Genomic DNA, 18,570 nt, shown 5'->3' on the forward strand with positions numbered 1-18,570 from the left:
TCCTGAGACTCATGAATTACAGCATCTGAGTAATGAAGTCCATATGATTGCTGTCGGAAGACAGTTTGCCATTTATGGCAGCAATGTATATCCCAGGCTTGTATTCAAGAAGACAATTAAACCAACTCATGTAGCATTCCTACTGCCATGGAATATACTTTTTATTTTAATAGCAACATAGAAATAAGTTTCTTCTTTGGCGATCACTCGTAGCTGAGTAAGATTGTCTTCCATAAACACGGTTTTAACAATTAGTCCGTAAGTGACTGTGGAGGCCAATTCTGGATCCACACGTCCTTTCACAGTGGGGACATTGGTTTCCGGGCGGGAGTTGATCACGGTGTGGATTTGTTAAGCATGCCTTCCTCTTAGCACGTTTCTTCCTTGTGTCCTGAGTTCAAGTGTCTTCAAAGCCCATAACACCTTTGGTAAAGGCTTCTTCTCCAACTGGAGCACTTGCAGATGAGTGTTTCCCAGGTGTCAGTGTTTATACTACATTTTTTTAGATTTGCCTTGAGACAGTCTTTCAACCTCTTTTGTTGGTGCAGCACTTTGGTTTTTTGGCTGTTGAGTGATAGGCCAAGCTTTTCATAAGCTTCTACAAAGATATTTAGGATGGTCTGGAGGTCATCCTCTGAGCGTGTGTACACTATGTTGTCATCAGCATACTGAAGCTCTATGACGGACGTTACGGTAACTTACTCTTTGCTTTCAGCCTGCTCAGATTGAAGAGCTTTCCATCTGTTCGATATACTGTATGATTTCTACTCTGGTGGGGAGTTTCCCTTCGACAAAGTGTAGGATCATGGCAATGAAAATAATGAATAGAGTTGGGGCAATAACACAACATTTCAACCCAACATAGAAATAAGTTTGGCAGTCATATAAATCTGCAAGGCTTAATTGGAGCCAAGTCTCAGCCCCAGCACATATGAAAGAGCATATTAATGTATTTGTGTGGGTATCTCCTGCTACAGAGGCCCAGTGTCCTAACATGCCCCCGATCTATCCACCCTTCCTTGAAGCAAAGTATGTACCATCTAGGGATTTCTGGGAACAGGCTCTAGAAAAGTCATATAGTGAACAGATGCAACCTTCCACCTCCCCCCAAATCCAATACGTACCTGGAATAGTTTTGTAGAAAAGGGAGGTCCAACAGATGCAGCTTTTCTTGCCCCTGCAGCACAAGCTGCACCTGTCAAAAATCTACCACAGAGAAAAGAATGGTTACTCTCCTTTTTCAAAAGACGTACCACTGATTCACCCCACCCGAATCTGGGTTTAGGGAGAGTTATATCTATGCTAACACCTCTTCTCCTGTACCGCTCGGTTTTATAAGTTAAAGCACTGCCAACGCAGCCTATACATTTTCCTGTCATTTGTCCAAATGGCAATGCTTGCCAAAATGCATGCATGCATGCCAAAAACCCAAGCCATGCTGCATTTAAATTCATATCCCAAACTGCCCCTATAGGAACCTTTCATGTTGTATCTTCTTCTTCACCACCGACATCACCACCACCACAATAATAATAATAAATGCCCCTTCAGGTTTAACAGTAAGACCAAACAGAAAGCCTTTTCATCACATGTGGAAAACATTTAGGCAAAGATCTTGGGAACGCTCCCAGAAAATGGAGCTCCACTTATGTGAGGCAGCCAAGAATGCCTCTCTCTCAGACAGCCTTTGCCATTTGAGCACAGAGCACAGTGCTGTAAACATTTGTTTATTCCAGCTTCTATTTTGCCTCTTCCTTACACTTCAGACTGTTAATCGTTTTTTCAAAGAAGTATTGCAATAAAAAAATAGTATGCCAATAAAAATAGTATGCCCGGCTAAATGTGTATATAAAATGTAGAAATTAAAATGCCCCCCACACTTGCTTAACTTCAGATGGAGAAGGCCAACTCAACAAAGCTCATCTTTGACATCTAAGGCTGGGATTTTCTTACTATGCCCAGGAACATATTTTCTGCCCTACATCTGAAGGAGGTTTCTGGGGAACTTGTTCATAACTTTGTGTCAATTTAGTCAGTTGTATCAAATATATTATCCTACGTTTATTCTTGGATTCTCCATGGGCAGGGGGTTCTACAATTGAGCAGCAGCTACCAAGAACACTAAGGGTGCAGCAGACATCCTCTTTTGTGACAGGACTTTCCGCTTTCTCTCCTCCTCCCGTCCCCCCAAACACCTCCCCCAAAATCTGTTCTTATGGATTGGGGGACTCTCTCAAGCAGATTGGTGGACCTGAAGTGGCGGGAGGGGAGGGGGGGGAAGCCCTGTTGCAACCACTGGCACAACATTGGATATTGCCCCAAATGTCCACATTAGTAATGCAAAATTATTTTATTTGCTAACTTTTACTAGTATAAAAATAACTGGCCTAGTCACGGTACGAAGTTGGGATTTCCTTTTGCAATCCCTGAAATAAAGACAAGCACAGTTTTGGGAAATTGTGTTGTTTTTTCCCCCTCACTTATGTCCCTAAAGGGTGGAGAATGAAGCTTAGCCAGCAGCTGGTTTATTTTATGTTTTGTTACTTCATTAAAAGGAAGCAATTGACAGTTCGCCAGTTAATCTCATTCTCTGGTTATACAAACACATTTGCCATCTAAGGCGAGGGGGGAAACTTGGTGGCAGAATCAAAATATGTTTTCGAGGTAATTTTTAGCACAGCTGAAACAGATGTAACTTGATGTGATATTAGATCAAGCCAAATATTTTCTATATAAAGACATGTCAGTGTTTCCTGTTATTTTGATTAAGTCACTGTTAATACTTGGCACTTAGTCATTCAGATTAGAACATAGCAACGACCTCAGTAAATGCATTATTTTCTCTTGTTGCTTTGCGGTAATGGAGAGATATATGATTAATTTACTAGTCTTCAGGGATGGCAAATAGTTTTATTTCCTTTCAGGGTGTATATGCATCAGTCATAGTCCATGGCAGCCTTGTCTAACCCCATGACCTCCAATTCCCATCAGGTCCCAACCAACTTGCTTATCACAGGCCTGCTGGCTGAGGTCGATAGAAATCAGAGACTAGAACATCTTGAGGGCACCAAGATGGGGAAGGCTATTGCTCTTTGGGGATTAGACTAGATGCTGTTGTCTTTTCTCACCAGGAAGAAGTCTTGAAGCATCCAGCAACTGTTCACTGATATTAAGTGCAATATACTTGCAGGTGTAAATCAGAACCCAGCAGAGTATTTAAAATATGTTTCTAACACTATAAATTAGAATGAACATGCTGTTGTTGTTTTTATAAAGCAACTCTGGACCCCTGTTAGAACAGTATCACTCTAGAAAAGTTATTAAATAGTTCAGTACTGTAGTTAGAAGCATTGGCAGTCTATCGCAGGCATGGTCAAACCTGGCCCTCCAGACATCTGAAGGCAGCCCTGTTTAGGGAAGCTTTTTAATGTTTGACCGACTATTGTACAGTATTTTAATATTTTGTTGGAAACCGCCCAGAGTGGCTGGGGAAATCCAGCCAGATGGGCAGGGTATAAATAAATTACTACTACTACTACTACTCTGGATGATTTGGGACTACAATTCCCATCATCCCCGACCACTGGTCCTGTTAGCTAGGGATGATGGGAGCTGTAGTCCCAAAACATCTGGAGGGCCAAGTTTGGCCATGCCTGGTCTATAGCTGCCAAGTGGTCAGGAAGATTTTCGTCCCCAACAGGTGCACTGTGGTATGATAATGACCCGTGTAGGTGTAGCACGGCTGCCTGCACCCCCTCTGTGACGGCTAATCGGCTCCCTTGGCCTAAGTAAGCAGCCTTCCTTTATTAAGCCCTTTTGGGGGGGGGGGTGAACGCTTGCTGAGTTGCGTAAGATTGTTCTTGGAAAAGAAGGCGGCTCCGCCGAATGGAAAGAAAAGCGGGGAGAGAAGGAGCAGTGGCCGCCAGAGGAGAGTCCTCTGTCTGTAGCTCACAATGGCGCACGTGCCTTTCTCTCGGAGGTCACGCAGGGCAGATGGGGGGGGGGGAGAGGAGCCCTCGAGGAGGGGAGGGGGTGAGCGCGCGAGTCTGTCGAGCGTCCGAGAACACCCGCGTGCAGCGGGAAGCGCCTCGCCGCGAGCCTGGTTCCTTAGTCGTCTATTCCATCCCCGCTGCCCCGAAGTGAGTGGTTGCGCCCACCGCGTCCAGGGCAAGAGCGAGGAAAAGAGGAAGGGGGCTGCCGCCCGCGCGCTGTTTGGCCAGGGGAGATGTTTGTGAGGCGAGGAGGCGGCTAAGTCATCCTTCGGCTCAGGGTGTGCGACTCGGAGGGCGGAAACTTGGGAAGAACTAAGCATGCGGGGCGGGGAGCGGGGGGTTGAGGAGTCTTGCGTCAGTGAAGGAGCTGAGGTGGAGAAGCGAAGCGAGAAGCGAGAAGCGGAGTTCGCGGCGGAGCCGAAGAGAGGCGACGTAATAAGGAGATAAATAGGCAAGGAAGGGGGAAAGTCCCAGGAGAGAGAAGTAGTCTTCAGGACAGGTTGAGCTGCGGGACGTCTCTCCTCGTGCCCTGCGAGCCCCGAGCGCGCCAGTTGTGGCGGGCATGGAGCTGCTCCCGAAGCCCCTCAGGTGGACTGTGCTGATTCTTCTGTCTCTGTCCGGCTGCCTCGGCCAGACCGCGCCGCACTTGCGCCCCAATCGACCGGGCGTCAGGAACAAGTAAGTGCCCGCCTCGGCCTCTCTCCGCGCCAACTTGGGCTCCCTTCGAATTCCACTCTCCTCGGGCCCTTGCCGAAATGCCACCCGGCCGCGGGAAAAGTGAGCCGCAGGGCCGAGAGGATACCGATAGCGGCAAGCTGCCTGCAGATGGGCAAGTTGGAGAAGTGGGACGGCTGCGTTGTCGGTGAATAGGGAATTGGTGGCGGTCTGGCGTGTCCAGGGAATCCCCTTACCTTTGCGGCTGCGAAGCTCTGATGAGAGTTTAGGTTGAGTTCCCAGCACATGGTCATCAGTCCAGACTCCCAGCAGAGAACAGAATTGGATGTTACACAGCCTGGGTGGGGTGGGTGTAATCTATATTACTTTAGATGGTTGGAGCTCTTTCTCCAGTGCTTGATATGTGGCCAGCGTTAGAAACTCAGAAATATAAGCTAGGTGCCAAATGGCTCCTTAAACCAAGGTTACAGTTGCCAAAACGGAATGTCTACAGTACTTGCCATTTTTGGGCAAGAAGACAGCTCTAAAGTCTTATTTTTCAAATGATGGACTGACTTGTGAATGATTATCAGTTAAACATCTGGCTAGTTCAGATGACAACCTTCAGCTAGCTTAACAACTCTGAGAACTTAAAGAAGAAAAGTCAATTTATCCAGGGACAGTTCACACATTAATTGGTCTATTCCAATCTCTTTTTCTTAATGGTGACACGGACCATAATGTAAGAGTGTTCTTCACAACTGAGAGCAGGGCAGTAGGGTGGGGTAAGCTACAACAATTGGTCCTGCACAGGCTGTGCAAAAAAAGCATTTTGGTTCCCAAAATTCATTTTGATTGTGCAGATAATATATAATTGAGATAATTCTACAGGATGTGTTATTAGTGTGTGAAAACAGTCAAGATCCAATGATCCCTAGGCATGCACCTCCAGATGGTGGAGATGTCATTGGCCATCCTGGTGCCCAGGCATCTTCACTTGGTTGCAAGTGGCCGACAGGTACAAGATGCACCTGTTGCATGGCTGGTTTTGAACACTGTGTCTCTATTACTATTTCTTTTGAAGATTCATAGCTTGCCTTGGATCATGATCTTCAAGGCTTCTTACCACTAGTTGCAGTTATTTAAACAGAAAACACTTCACATTGACAACCTCACAACCATGCACGTACAACTTAGCAGACCTTAGTTTTCCAGCTGATAGTTAGGGCCAGACTCTGAAGTTAATTATCTTCTTGTAGGCAGTGGACTGTTTAGCTCTGAGGTCAGCAACTTTTTTCAGCCATGGGCCGGTCCACCATCCCTCAGACCATATGGTGGGCCAGACTATATTTTTTTTGGGGGGGGGGAATGAATGAATTCCTATGCCCCACAAATAACCCAGAGATGCATTTTAAATAAAAAGGCACATTCTACTCATGTAAAAACATGCTGATTCCCAGACCGTCCGCAGGCCGGATTGAGAAGGCAATTGGGCTGCATCCGGCCTCCAGGCTTTAGGTTGCCTACCCTTGTTTTAGATAGGAATATTGTCAGCCCTGCTGCATTTAGGCATCCTTTGGGATTTCCAGCCCATATTACTGCCATGTGGGCCCTACAGATTAAACCCAGAATGTGCTTCTCTTCAGTTCAGCCAGGGCAATTTGCAATTGGATCCGATAGCAATTTCTAGCGGGAGTGGGTGGGAGGAAACTAGGTTCCCACAGTTGCTCTTTCTTGGGCCAACTGATGGGCAAGCCCTTGTTGTGATGTTCTTCCTGGGAGGCTGTTGTGGACCAGAGGAGGGCACTTTCCCAATGTCACTATTAAATGAAGATGCAACTGCAAGCTCACTCAGATTCTTTACATGGAATTGGGGAGGGGAAATATTCTCCTTTAACTCAGGCAGCAAATGTATGGGACCAGCTCTGTTGACAAAATATGTAGGTAAGACATTTCTCAAAGGCTGTGTCTGCATGTGCCTTATTTGATAGGCTAGTTGAGCACTGGCTGACATAACAATACACACAACCTGCGTATGTTGGGCATGGACAAGTTGAGCACAGACTAGATACTGAAGGATAAACAGCTGGGGGGGGGGTGTTTCAGGCTCCATAGTTCAGTGATCAGGTCTACTTATGCCACACCAATTCTGTTTTTGGTGCCTACTTGTGACCCCTTTTTGTGACTAGTAACAGCGGAAAGATATTTAGTAATTGTCTCTTCCACCCATATAGCACTTAATCATATTGTTAAATGAAGCTCCTCAATTCTCAAGCAGTGAGTAGTTTAGGGGGTATCAAGGAAGAGTTTAGTTTCTTCAAGATAGAAAAAGCACTGGAGAGTTATGCTGCCTTTGTAGTGTTTTATTTGCAAATATTCAAGTAGAGGGAGACTTGGAAGTAAACAGTTTAAAACAGGCAGACAACTCACTGATCCTTCATCTGATTTCTGGACCACTTCAGCTTGGAATCCCTACTGTATTTCCCCTGCCCCCATCTAGTCTATCTAAACCTAAAACTCTCTCTCCAAACCCACAGTGCCAACTCCTCTGCACACATGTCTCTGAATTAGAACTGGACACAGACTTCATCCTAACCACTAGCTCCTTTTGAAGAAATATCAATTGAAAATCACTGTTAGCAAGCAATCCCCCAAACAGCATTCACCTTAAAAGGTGATCTAGTCCCCCTAAAAGCTCTAGAGAGCCTACAGCTCATCCTTGAAAAGATGATAAAGGGACATAAATTGAAAACATTCAAGATGATTCATAGTTACTCATTCCCATATTTACAAATGCATTTCTTTCTCCAGTATAACCATCACCGGTAAATTATTCACTCTCTAAACAGCATTATTCCTTTCCAGAATACAGACTGTATTCACAATTTACAGAACAAAGAGACTTACCAGCAAAGTTATATTCCCAGGTTTTTAAATACTTTCTGGTTCCATTACGGTATATTGTTTACAAAGAACAAAACAAAACCACCCTCATTTTACCCTCTACACAAAACTATAGACTCAGGCTTCTCTTCATGCTTCCATAAAGACAAGGCAGCTTGTTTCTTGTTCTTTTCAAGCATGGTATAATTTCCTTAAATATAACTGAATCTCACTAAGTCCTCAATATTTATCCTATTTTTTTAATGATGCCTGGGGTTTCACTAACACCGGTAAAGCAAGGATGAATTAATGTGCCTTAGAACCAGGAAGTAAAACTGCAAGTGTAAAGCAAGCATTAATGCAGCTCCCTTACAAACAAGTCTCTAAAACAAGTTTGGATTTCCCTCCAGCTTCCATTTAGACTCTTATCAATTGCTTATGCACATGCAACTTACAGCATACTCTCCATCTTCAAATCCCAATTGCCAACTGCATATGACTTTGCAAAAACTATGAAGTCAGACCACACCCTGCAGATAACTTGTTCATTCAGGAAAAAATATATCCTAACCTTTAAATTCCCTCTGTGGACAGCTGATCATCCATCATAAACAATCTGTTTAGCAACAAAGGGTTGGTCAGCCAAGTGTTTTACTACCAAAAAGATGGAAAAGACCAAAGTAGGCCATTTAGCCCAGTGCCTTCTCACAAGGTCAGAGAACATGGTTGATTCCTTACCATCCAAAGTTATCCACCCCAGATTCAGTATTCTGTGGCTTCAGATTAATGTTGAGCAGCCAGTACCACATTTGTGCCCTAACATCAAGCACCAGTTGTTCTCCTAACTGCTTCATAATAAAAGATATTGCTGGGCTGGGATGTGTATTTGGTCATTTAAAGTATCTGCATTTGTTCATATAGGAAGAACAGCAGAAAGAAGAGTGTACTACCACACCCTAGGTTCAAACACAACCCTTGTCAGTTTGATATGCTTTTATCCTTCCATTTCAGCCTCTGTTCTGTAATCACCAGATATATTTAGTGACAATATAAGTTTTAACTTGGTGCATTCTATTCTTTTAAAGTAAGCCAGGTATTTTTGAATACTAAAGTTCCACAGTAGCATTCAAGAGACTACTTTTGTTACATCTCCTTACAGCTTTGAAATTGGCTATACATCCTGTAAATGTATTAGGCTAAAAAAGATGATTTCAAGTCTGTCTTGTCTGTCTCTTGAATGGAATCTTTGTGGTTATATATTTGACCCAGAGAAATGGCTAATAACTTTCACTGTTTGGTGGCTTAACAGTGTGTCTGTCCTGTTCTTGTCTCCCTCTCTTCTTCTCCCCTGCAGGAACTGGTGTGCCTACATTGTGAACAAGAATGTGACCTGCTCTGTGCTGGATGGCACAGAGAGTTTTGTTCAAGTTCAGTACTCATGTGCCTGGAACCAGATCCCCTGCCCACATGCTCCTGTGTAAGTAACAAAGGAAGACAAGGAGGAGACTGAGTGGGTGGGGAAGTATTTGGTCATCTTTCCAGCAGAGAGGTATTCCCATATGTAGGCAGAAAAATCAACTTAGTACGGCTGTGGAATTCTTCATGTTTCACCATGTGGTTACTTCAGGAGGATGTGCCCCATTTTCTATCATATGATTTCTAAGCCGTAGTATAAGCTGAACAGAGCTTGCTCTTTTTATTGCAAACATGAGGCAGCTGCAACTAATTAGAGCCATGTTGACTCTTCTGTCAACAGATAATACAACAAGTCACCGTACATTATTCAGACAAAAGAAGGAAATTGCAAAAACATTACCCTAGCATAACTACTTTGGGGTTGGCATCAGTTAAGAATTATTATTTTTTTAAACTCTGATTAAAGTTGAAGCAATTAGTACCTCAATTTTTGTGGCAGCTCTGTGAACACCTGCTGCTGAGTACAATTACATTCCTTGGCCTACAATCACCTGCAGGCTCTAGTCATGCAGAGCAGTCATAAACTTTGCTGTAAATCAGTGCAGGTCCTCTTCTTTGAAATGCCTGGGTGGAAGCCAAAATGTTCCAGTAATTTTGAGCCTGTAATTTTTTGCAGTGTGTGCTGCCCTGTGATCCACATGGACAAAGGGAATATAAATAAGGGCTATAATGTTGGTGAACAGAATATACAGCCATTGAAGTGGCTATTTGAATAGGCCGTCTCAGCCAGCCAGACAACTTTAGGAGATGTTGCCAGGTGCGCAAAAATGTATTCCATTACCTGCTCTCAGAATGGTGACAATTTGAAGGTCACCATTTTACTCCCTCAAAATCTGAGAAAACCTAGCAATTCAGGTGTTCAAAGCCATGTCTCTGTGTTGCTTGATGGTCTAGAATGCTTATACTCAAGCTACAAGCTTCTGGGCTATATAGTTTATTTTCTAAGGGAGGAGGACTGGGAGAAGAGCATATGGAAATCGTCCAGAATAGTGAGTACACTATTTGTGAAACTACCCTAGAATAAGTTGTAAAGAATTGAAAATATTGTCTCGTGTTAAATGGAAACCAGGTGCCTTGAAAATCTTGTTATTTTTGCCAAAGTATGTATGTCTGCATCTGGAAGAATGCTGTGAGTTTTCCGGCCCCCCAACCCCCGGCAAATTTGCAGTTACTATTTCTTCAAAATCATGTGAAAAGGGGCATATGATTAGTCACCTCCTCGGGTGTGTCAATTATGGCTTTACATTCTGATAGTAGTCAAAGACACCCTAACAAGTTATGTAGTACAATCCTATACAAGTCAACTTGTAAGTAAATCCTGCTGTGTGCATTGGGGCATTTGTTTAGAGCTGTAACTATTGATCAGAGTTTATGTTTTGTGTGCTTGAATTTTGCAACACAAATGCTTTTGGCAAAAAAGTAGCTTGCCTTTGCCAAAAAAGAAGCTTACATTCAACTAAACATTGACAACATCAGCTTAATTAGAGGAAGCTGTGGTGAGATGTTCTCTGTGTAATGTTCCCTGTTCATTCTTTTCATAGTACAGCATCTTAACTTAATTGACCACTTTATAATACTTTAAAGAGAGAAAGAGGAAGATTGGATTGGATTGGGCTGACTGATGAGAGGTTCGGTCTCTCTTTCTATGCACCCATTGGGAGTAGTTCCACTTAACACAGTAGGACTTACTTACAAATAAGTATGTGTATGTTTGCATTGTGAATTAATAGAACAGCTAAGGTGGCCTGAGCAGGTACTTTCACTGGTCTGAGAGAGACCAGCATGGTGGGTACAGCTACGGCAAAAACGTCCCTCCCATTTCTTTGTAAGCAGAAAAACCATGTGGTTGATAGGGCTGCCTACGAGGTTAATCCTACTAGGAAGGCTCTCTCCCTATTGTTATGAGGCCTAACAAGAAGTCTCAGTAGTGGCCTTTTAGGACTGTCTTGAATGGCATGCTCAGAGCTGTTTCTGGATGCCACGCCTCAAAGCCCATTCTTTGTAGCTAGCCAGGAGAAGGGTGTGGTGGCTAGTTTGAGCAGTTTGCGTTTTTAAATGAATATTCATCAAGAGAGAGCAATAGTGGACAGAGTGAGTATCTTTTTATAATATCGATTTTTAAATCGTTTTTGTGAATGGGCGAGGAGAAATGGTTGGTGGCTTCTATGTGTGTTGTAACTTTCAACACTTGTGTATTATTGGAACTAATGTTTGTACATAGGCTTGAGATGTATGGATGTTTGGTATTCCTGTTTTTCTTTAGGTTTTAAAAAACACTGTGCTGCTTGGTTGGCTACTGTGAGAATAGGATGCTGGACTAGATGGGCCTTTGGCCTGATCCAGTTGCTGATCCTGAACTACTGTGGTGATTATATACCATGGTGGATATGTGTGTTACATTATTAAATACAAACAAAGGTTTGGTGAGACTGATGCACTCTGTGCATGCTCATTCTATTTATTTGAGGCATATAGTTCCTAATCATGTCTCCTCTGCTCAAGTCTGTGAAAGGAAGCTGTGGTTTGTGAGGAGCAGTTGGTGGTGCCCTTAATCTGCACCACATTTTAATTGGATAGAATATTGACTGTACATTTTCCTTCTCAGTAAGCTAGTTGGCAAGAGCCTTCTTGTCTATACTGTACCTTTGAAAAACAAGCACACCAGTGGCTCTGAAGACTTAAGTTTACAATCCTCCTCTCTGTCACTGGCTGTTTGGGTTCAGTACTCTCATATTCTTTTAATCAAAGTGGCAGTCAACTAGTTTATAGGTGCCAACTATTTGTAAAATTGCAATGCATAGGTTCCACAGTAGCTTTGCATGAGGAGGATGGGGAGAAAATCAGAAGAACTTGGACACACCCCTGGGACCACTCATTCACCACACCCCTGAGACTCTCTAGCAGCCCTACTATGTATAGTGGGCACCAGCTGCTGCTGGGTAGAGGTAATACGCAGAGCCTTAACCTGTATAAGGATGTTCATCAATGCATGCATTGTATGGGCTTAAATGTCTTGAGATAAAAATGGCTTGGGCAGAATAAATGCAGAAATCTGTCCTAAGCTGAAAACTTGCATCATACGTAGACAATACTTTTAAGTACAGTGGTACCTCGGTTTAAGTACACAATTGGTTCCGGAAGTCTGTACTTAACCTGAAACGTACTTAACCTGAAGCGAACTTTCCCATTGAAAGTAATGGAAAGTGGATTAATCCGTTCCAGACGGTCCACAGAGTACTTAACCTGAAGCGTACTTAACCTGAAGCGAACTTTCCCATTGAAAGTAATGGAAAGTGGATCAATCCGTTCCAGACTGGTCTGCGGAGTACTTAAACTGAAAGTACTCAAACCGAAGCGTACCTAAACCAAGGTATGACTGTATAGACAACCATTGCACGTGGGTTACATTCTGGACCCCCGCATACGTAAAGCATTCTGCCCCATTCCCATTCCACTCTTTTAGTAATGTTTTCAGGTCACTTCTGGATTCATCGCAGTGTGTATGTGTGCATTTCCATCGGTTGCTGCCAGCCTAAAATTTGTTCCAATAAATTAAGAGTAAAAATTGGTTTTGGATGTCTCAAAAATATTTACAAAAGGAGCACTGCTGTAACATACTGTAGTCAGGAATGACTCCTGGATGTGCCCAGGGAAAGGTTTGTGCCCATCTTGCTGACCTCATAGAGAATGCTGCAGAGGGACAGTGTATTGGAAACAAAAAGAAGTTATCAGTGATCTTTAGTATTTTGGCATGTTTGATAGTCTCAGTTTGCTGGATCAGATGAACTTTTCTGGCCATGTGTCATTGACCTAAAATTGCCCGTTTTTGTCTGTAAACAGTGAACAATAGACTCTTTCTTATCTATGGGTTGCAAAGGGGTTTATTTATTTCATACAATATTCATAACTTACTGCATAATTTCAGAAAAACTCAGTACGAATGTTTGAGCTTTGATAATACTTGATGGAGTTTTAAACAAGGTCTTTGTTGTATTAATTCCTAGACAAATGCACAAATAATGTTATAAAACTCTATATTTCATAATGCAATGTAGTGTACCTCCAGGTGAATAGAAACAGCATATTTCCAGTGCTGCGGAGCATAAAGCACATATTCTCATAGTCCTGAACCTATCAAACTTTTTCTGACTTCTGGTAACATTTTGTGGCTCCTGCTAGGGTATTGACATGGGAAATAATATGAAATACAGTCGTACCTTGGATCCTGAATGCCTTGCAAGTCAAACGTTTTGGCTCCCGAACGCCACAAACCTGGAAGTGAGTGTTCTGGTTTGTGAATGTTCTTTGGATGATGAGAACTGTAGTCCATAACACCTAGAAGGCACCATGTTGGCCAACCATGAGAGAAAGGTTTTTTCTCCAAGGATGTGGTGTTCTATTAGGGGAGAAACTACTGGTTATCTAAAAGTTGCATGAACTATGTTCTCACAGCAGAGGTTGCTTTAACTTTACTTTTGTATATACAGTGGTGCCTCAACTTACAAATTTAATCCATTCTGAAGGCACCTTCGTAGGTCGAAAAATTCGTAAGTCGAAAAGCGCCATTGGAAGTGTGATTTCCCATAGGAATGCATTGGAAATGGAAAAATTCATAAGTTGAAGCAACCCCATCTAAAAATTCGTAAGTAAAAAAACTCTATCTAAAACTGCTGCGGTTTCCATTCGGATGTCGAGAAATTCGTAAGTGTGCGGCCATTTGCTCCATTGTAAGTCGAAAAATTTGGTTGTCGAGTCGTTCGTAAGTCGAGGTACCACTGTAGCTGTACATGTAGCTGATTATTCTTTATGGCAGTGGTTCTTTAAAAAAATGTTATTTTATGACATACTCTAGGGTTTTGCTTATTCTTTGTGGACCATTATGTATTGTTCCCATACATAATGCATTTTGCCCAGCTGGCTGATTAATTCTTAGAAATATTATGTGAAATTCAACTGTAAATTGATATGCCCTGTACTTCTTATGCAGAATAGTTTATTCGCTTTTTCTAAGCGAAGGACTACACTAATGCAGGGGAAATATAGCAATAATAAAGCCATATACTAAATTCATCATAAAACTGCAAGTGATTCACAAGAAATGAACCACCTTACCATGGTTGCCATTTTCCTGGAATAATAGTTCCCCTAGAACAGGCATCCCCAAACTTCGGCCCTCCAGATGTTTTAGACTACAATTCCCATCATCCCTGACCACTGGTCCTGTTAGCTAGGGATCATGGGAGTTGTAGGCCAAAACATCTGGAGGGCCGCAGTTTGGGGATGCCTGCCCTAGAACTTTATTTAGACCTAGAGGGAACTATGTGCCCTCTATAGAGGACAGGCCTTTAAACCCCACAAGGATGGAGAACAGGCGCCTTGAAGTTGGTCATCAACAGTTAGCACCTGAACAGGCACACAGGTTACTTGGTCAGAGTCTTCCCCCTATGGCCACATGCACTGTATATCTATTTAAATGATTGCAATTATTTTTAAATTTGCATCTGTGCATATAAATTAGCATATGCACATTTTATGCAAATTTGTATCTTCTGTTGGCCTCCATTTTGTTGATCTGTAAATGGCCATGCTATTAAAAAATGTTTCCTTGTTAAAAAAAAGTTTATTTTATTTTCATGTGAATCAACCTGCAGAGTCGTTTTGAAAAGTCTTGACCAGTGACCCACCATCTCTGGATGTAATGCATTTTCCAGACCTTCCTTCCTGCAGCACATTCATGACTCACTTGTCAGGTTTTCCCATTCTTATTGTGTTAAACTAAGTCCCTTCAAAAAAAGGGAAACTATTGCCAGAAACTATTTTGATGACAGGGTTAATCCAGTAAATGGATTTCTAATTAACAGGGAAGATGGAGGAGAGGAACATGTGGAATAAAGGTGCTTTGGAAGGTTAAAGGCAAGAAGTGTACTTTGAAAATGGCATCACTGTGTGGCAAGGTAGAAAGGCCAATAGCCTGCCTAAAGTTTTCTGTTTGTTTCTATGTGGGTATTACCAGCCTATGCTATGATATATACAAAGGTGCAGGGAGTGAGGGAAGAAGTCCTCTAAGAATACAAATGCAGGTAAGCACTACTTTCTTGGTTTGAATTTTTAGGACTCTGAGGTAGTCATGTATCACAGTTCTCCATCTTTCTGATAGTATGCATTACTATAATAGAAGAATGAAGATTTGTGTTCATGCTAGCAACAGACATGCTGAACAAGTCAATTTAGGTTTGAACCCAACAAATTGCCATCAGTTGATTTCAGTAGGACTTTGTACGTGTTCTTGATTTCAGGAAGGCAGCTTCAATTCTTATTTCCCAATAAATGAAAATGCAGGTGGTAGTTATTATGAGTTCAAGCACTTCTGCGAACTAATTAATTCATTGATGTTTGTGAAACATTTAGGAAACCATTGGAAATCCCCAACTGACTTCAAAGGCAAATTTTGTATCTTTTCTGTAGCAAGATTTAGGAAGCAACCTTAGGAAATCTGAGTATTTTAGATGGTGCAGTATTTGGGTTTGTGAGTGTTAGCTTCTTGTGCTGCATAGCTAATAACAGAGAATCAGCTTAATCCCACAAGGAGCAAATGATTTCATTGTTAGAGAATTTTTAACTGCTGTGGATTCAACAGTAACAAATAGATGAAAATTAAGGGAGTGGTATTAAGAGCTTCAACTGTTATGTAATGTAGACGATTTCTACTTGTCTTCTACAAAGGACCATGTCCTGAAGTAATCCTGGTAGGTTGGTAATCTAGCCATACTCCTTAGCTCTAACTTTGATTGCAGATTGCATAGAGAAAGAAGGCTATGCCAACCAATAAAGCTCTGTACTGTAGATCATAATAACTGAACTTATGACTACTAACTGTAGTTAATGGCAAAGCACTGGTTATAAAACATGGGTCTTTCTACTTCAGTGGACCACACTTAAGGTTGAACCTGATTATAATTTGTTATTTTGATGTTGTTACTGTAATTTGGAAAATAAAAACATTAATATAAAAATGTTAAATAAATAATCGAAGTTACTTAAAACAATTTCAGTGAATTGATACAACATGCATCTTTAAATATCAAAATGCTTTATTTATCAAACTTTGAATTGCATTGGTGCAAAGATACCGCAGTTGAAATGTGGGCACTGATTAATGCATGTGAATCAGATTTACTAGGCCTAATTCAAAGCAGTTAAATACTGTTAGGGTTGGAATATCTCTTTAATGACTTTAAACCACTTCAAAGTCATCATTGTTGTCTCTAGCAGTGAGTTCAAACAATACTCATCCTAGCTAAATTGCTTTCACAGTAATAAGTAGTTAAACATACATAAGAGGACAGGGAGGAAACAGGATAGTCACGGGTGGGCAGGATATTATATTTTCCCACTATCCCCCTACTCATTACAGGGATTGTTTATATAGCTCTCTAATGACTTTAAACCTTTTAAAAGTAGTCATTGTTGTCCTCTGAATGATTTATTGTTTAATATGGAGGAATGGTTGCTGAAGTTGATATGTTTGATTAGCGAAAACCCATTGCTGACATTTATTAATAATAGAGTACCCCTTTTGGACTTTTTGTGTGAAAAGGAAAATGGATGAATTTGAGGCATTTGGATCTGAAGATTGGGAAAATATTGCTTAACAGAAAGTCAGACAGTTGGATGTCATGCTAGAGTGAATGTTTTGAATAATTTCTTTTATATAACTGACAGGTAGAAGCCCCTTTTATTTTTACTTTTACTTCTTCTTCTTCTTTGCTTTGTTTGAAAGAAAAACCCCCAATAAAGATCACCATAATATGTTAATGCTACCATTTTCATTTTATTTATTGCAGGTATCGAACAAGTTTCAGACCTAAATATACAATAACATATAAGACAGTAACAGAATTGGAATGGAGATGTTGCCCTGGATACATGGGTATAGATTGCAAAGAAGGCACACCACAAAAGCCAAGGTCTGCTGTTTACCCAGCACAGCTACCAGCAGATGACATGAAGCCAAGCCTGGGTAATTTTTTTCTTTGAATTTTGGTATGCATGTCCCTGTCCATAATTTTTCTTTCTGATATGTTTGACACAGCACTTGCAGTCCAAAGTGTTTTATTTATTTCTCTGCCATTTTTCAGTCTCATTAACCCTTTGAGGTAGGTTTTTGTGGGCCCAGTCACAGAGCCATCCCACATGTACCCCAAAAATCTGGTCTGGAGGGTGCCCCAAGCTTGCAGAGCTATTTCTGAGGGTCTAGGAGGTTGTGGAGGGGACAGGAGAGGAAGAAGAAGCATAGCTGCATGGACAGAACTCCATGGAGCTGCAGTATTGGATATGCATCTGTCACAGGATCGCTGGCGGCTACTCTAGAGTAACGACTCCATCACTTTGCCTTTTCATGCTTTTATTCAGTGCAGACTATTTACAGTGTAGCGGCTGTACAATATACATGTTCTCAGTCTGGGTCAGTACCCCGGAATGGGGATTCCCGCGTCTTTTTCCAACAAAGTAGCCTGGGAATCCCCAATCTCCTCCCCCTTTTCTTAACGCGCAACTCCGGAACTGGAGGGAGGGGTCTCCTAGCCGTGCTTTCCGGCCTCCCTCTTTCCCTCTCCCTTCCTTCCTCTCCCTGTTGGCGCAGAGGCTCTGTGACCCTGTCAGACCCCTGCCCCCTGCTTCCTGTTTCCCCGCTGGAGTCATCTCCTTCCCCGCTCCCGCTGGTGCTCGGAGAGGAACTCATTGTCACGATGGGAGGAGGCAGTCTATAGTTCCTGTCCCTCACAGCATCGTTGTATATATTTTTAAAAAACCCAATACAGTATTTTTAAAGAACACTAAAACCATATTGATAACACGGCAGTAACTATAAAGTTTTATTAAAGCAAATGGACTGATGGCGATCTGTTGGGTTCAAACCTAAGTTGACTGTATAGTATTATAGCAGGATAGCAAAATAACAGTACCGAGTTATAACACTTTACTTTTCTTTCATTAAAAATGCCATGAAAGCATTTCAGCAATAATTTAAAAAATGATTTTTTTAAAAAAGATTTTTTTTTTCTACACAAAAGGTGGTAAACATATACCATCAGTCCTGGACGTGTTCCAAGCTAAACCCCTAGCACAGTTATTATATGGGGCTCAGATTTGGACAGGCACTCACTTTAGATCTATGGAAGCTGTCCAATTAAAGTTCTTAAGGCAAATTTTCTCTGTACCACCCTGTGTCCCAAAAGCATCATTGAGCTAGAGCAGGGATGAGCAAACTTTTTCAGCAGGGGGCCGGTCCACTGTCCCTCAGACCTTGTGGGGGGCCGGACTATATTTTGAAAAAATATATGAATGAATTCCTCTGCCCCACAAATAACCCAGAGATGCATTTTTAAATAAAAGGGCACATTCTACTCATGTAAAAACACCAGACAGGCCCCCCAAATAACCCAGGGATACATTTTAAATAAAAGGACACATTATACTCATGTAAAAACATGCTGATTCCCAGACCATCCGCGGGCCGGATTGAGAAGGGGATTGGGCCGCATCCGGCCCCCGGGCCTTAGTTTGG

At 42.1% G+C, this 18,570-nt stretch overlaps 1 protein-coding gene across 1 annotated transcript in view; it reads left to right on the forward strand.

The window, feature by feature from the left end:
* The first annotated feature begins 4,053 nt into the window (after positions 1 to 4,053).
* EMILIN2 (elastin microfibril interfacer 2) overlaps positions 4,054 to 18,570 on the forward strand; it is a 36,680-nt gene continuing 22,163 nt past the window's right edge. Inside the window, exons 1-3 of the mRNA XM_035125680.2 lie at positions 4,054 to 4,670; positions 8,884 to 9,006; positions 16,850 to 17,025. Of these exons, the coding sequence (XP_034981571.2) occupies positions 4,555 to 4,670; positions 8,884 to 9,006; positions 16,850 to 17,025 (415 nt within the window). The 5' untranslated portion in view covers positions 4,054 to 4,554. The remainder of the gene's footprint in view (positions 4,671 to 8,883; positions 9,007 to 16,849; positions 17,026 to 18,570) is intronic.

The sequence above is a fragment of the Zootoca vivipara genome, chromosome 8 (assembly GCF_963506605.1).
Source record: "Zootoca vivipara chromosome 8, rZooViv1.1, whole genome shotgun sequence".
Taxonomy (NCBI): Eukaryota; Metazoa; Chordata; class Lepidosauria; order Squamata; family Lacertidae; genus Zootoca; species Zootoca vivipara.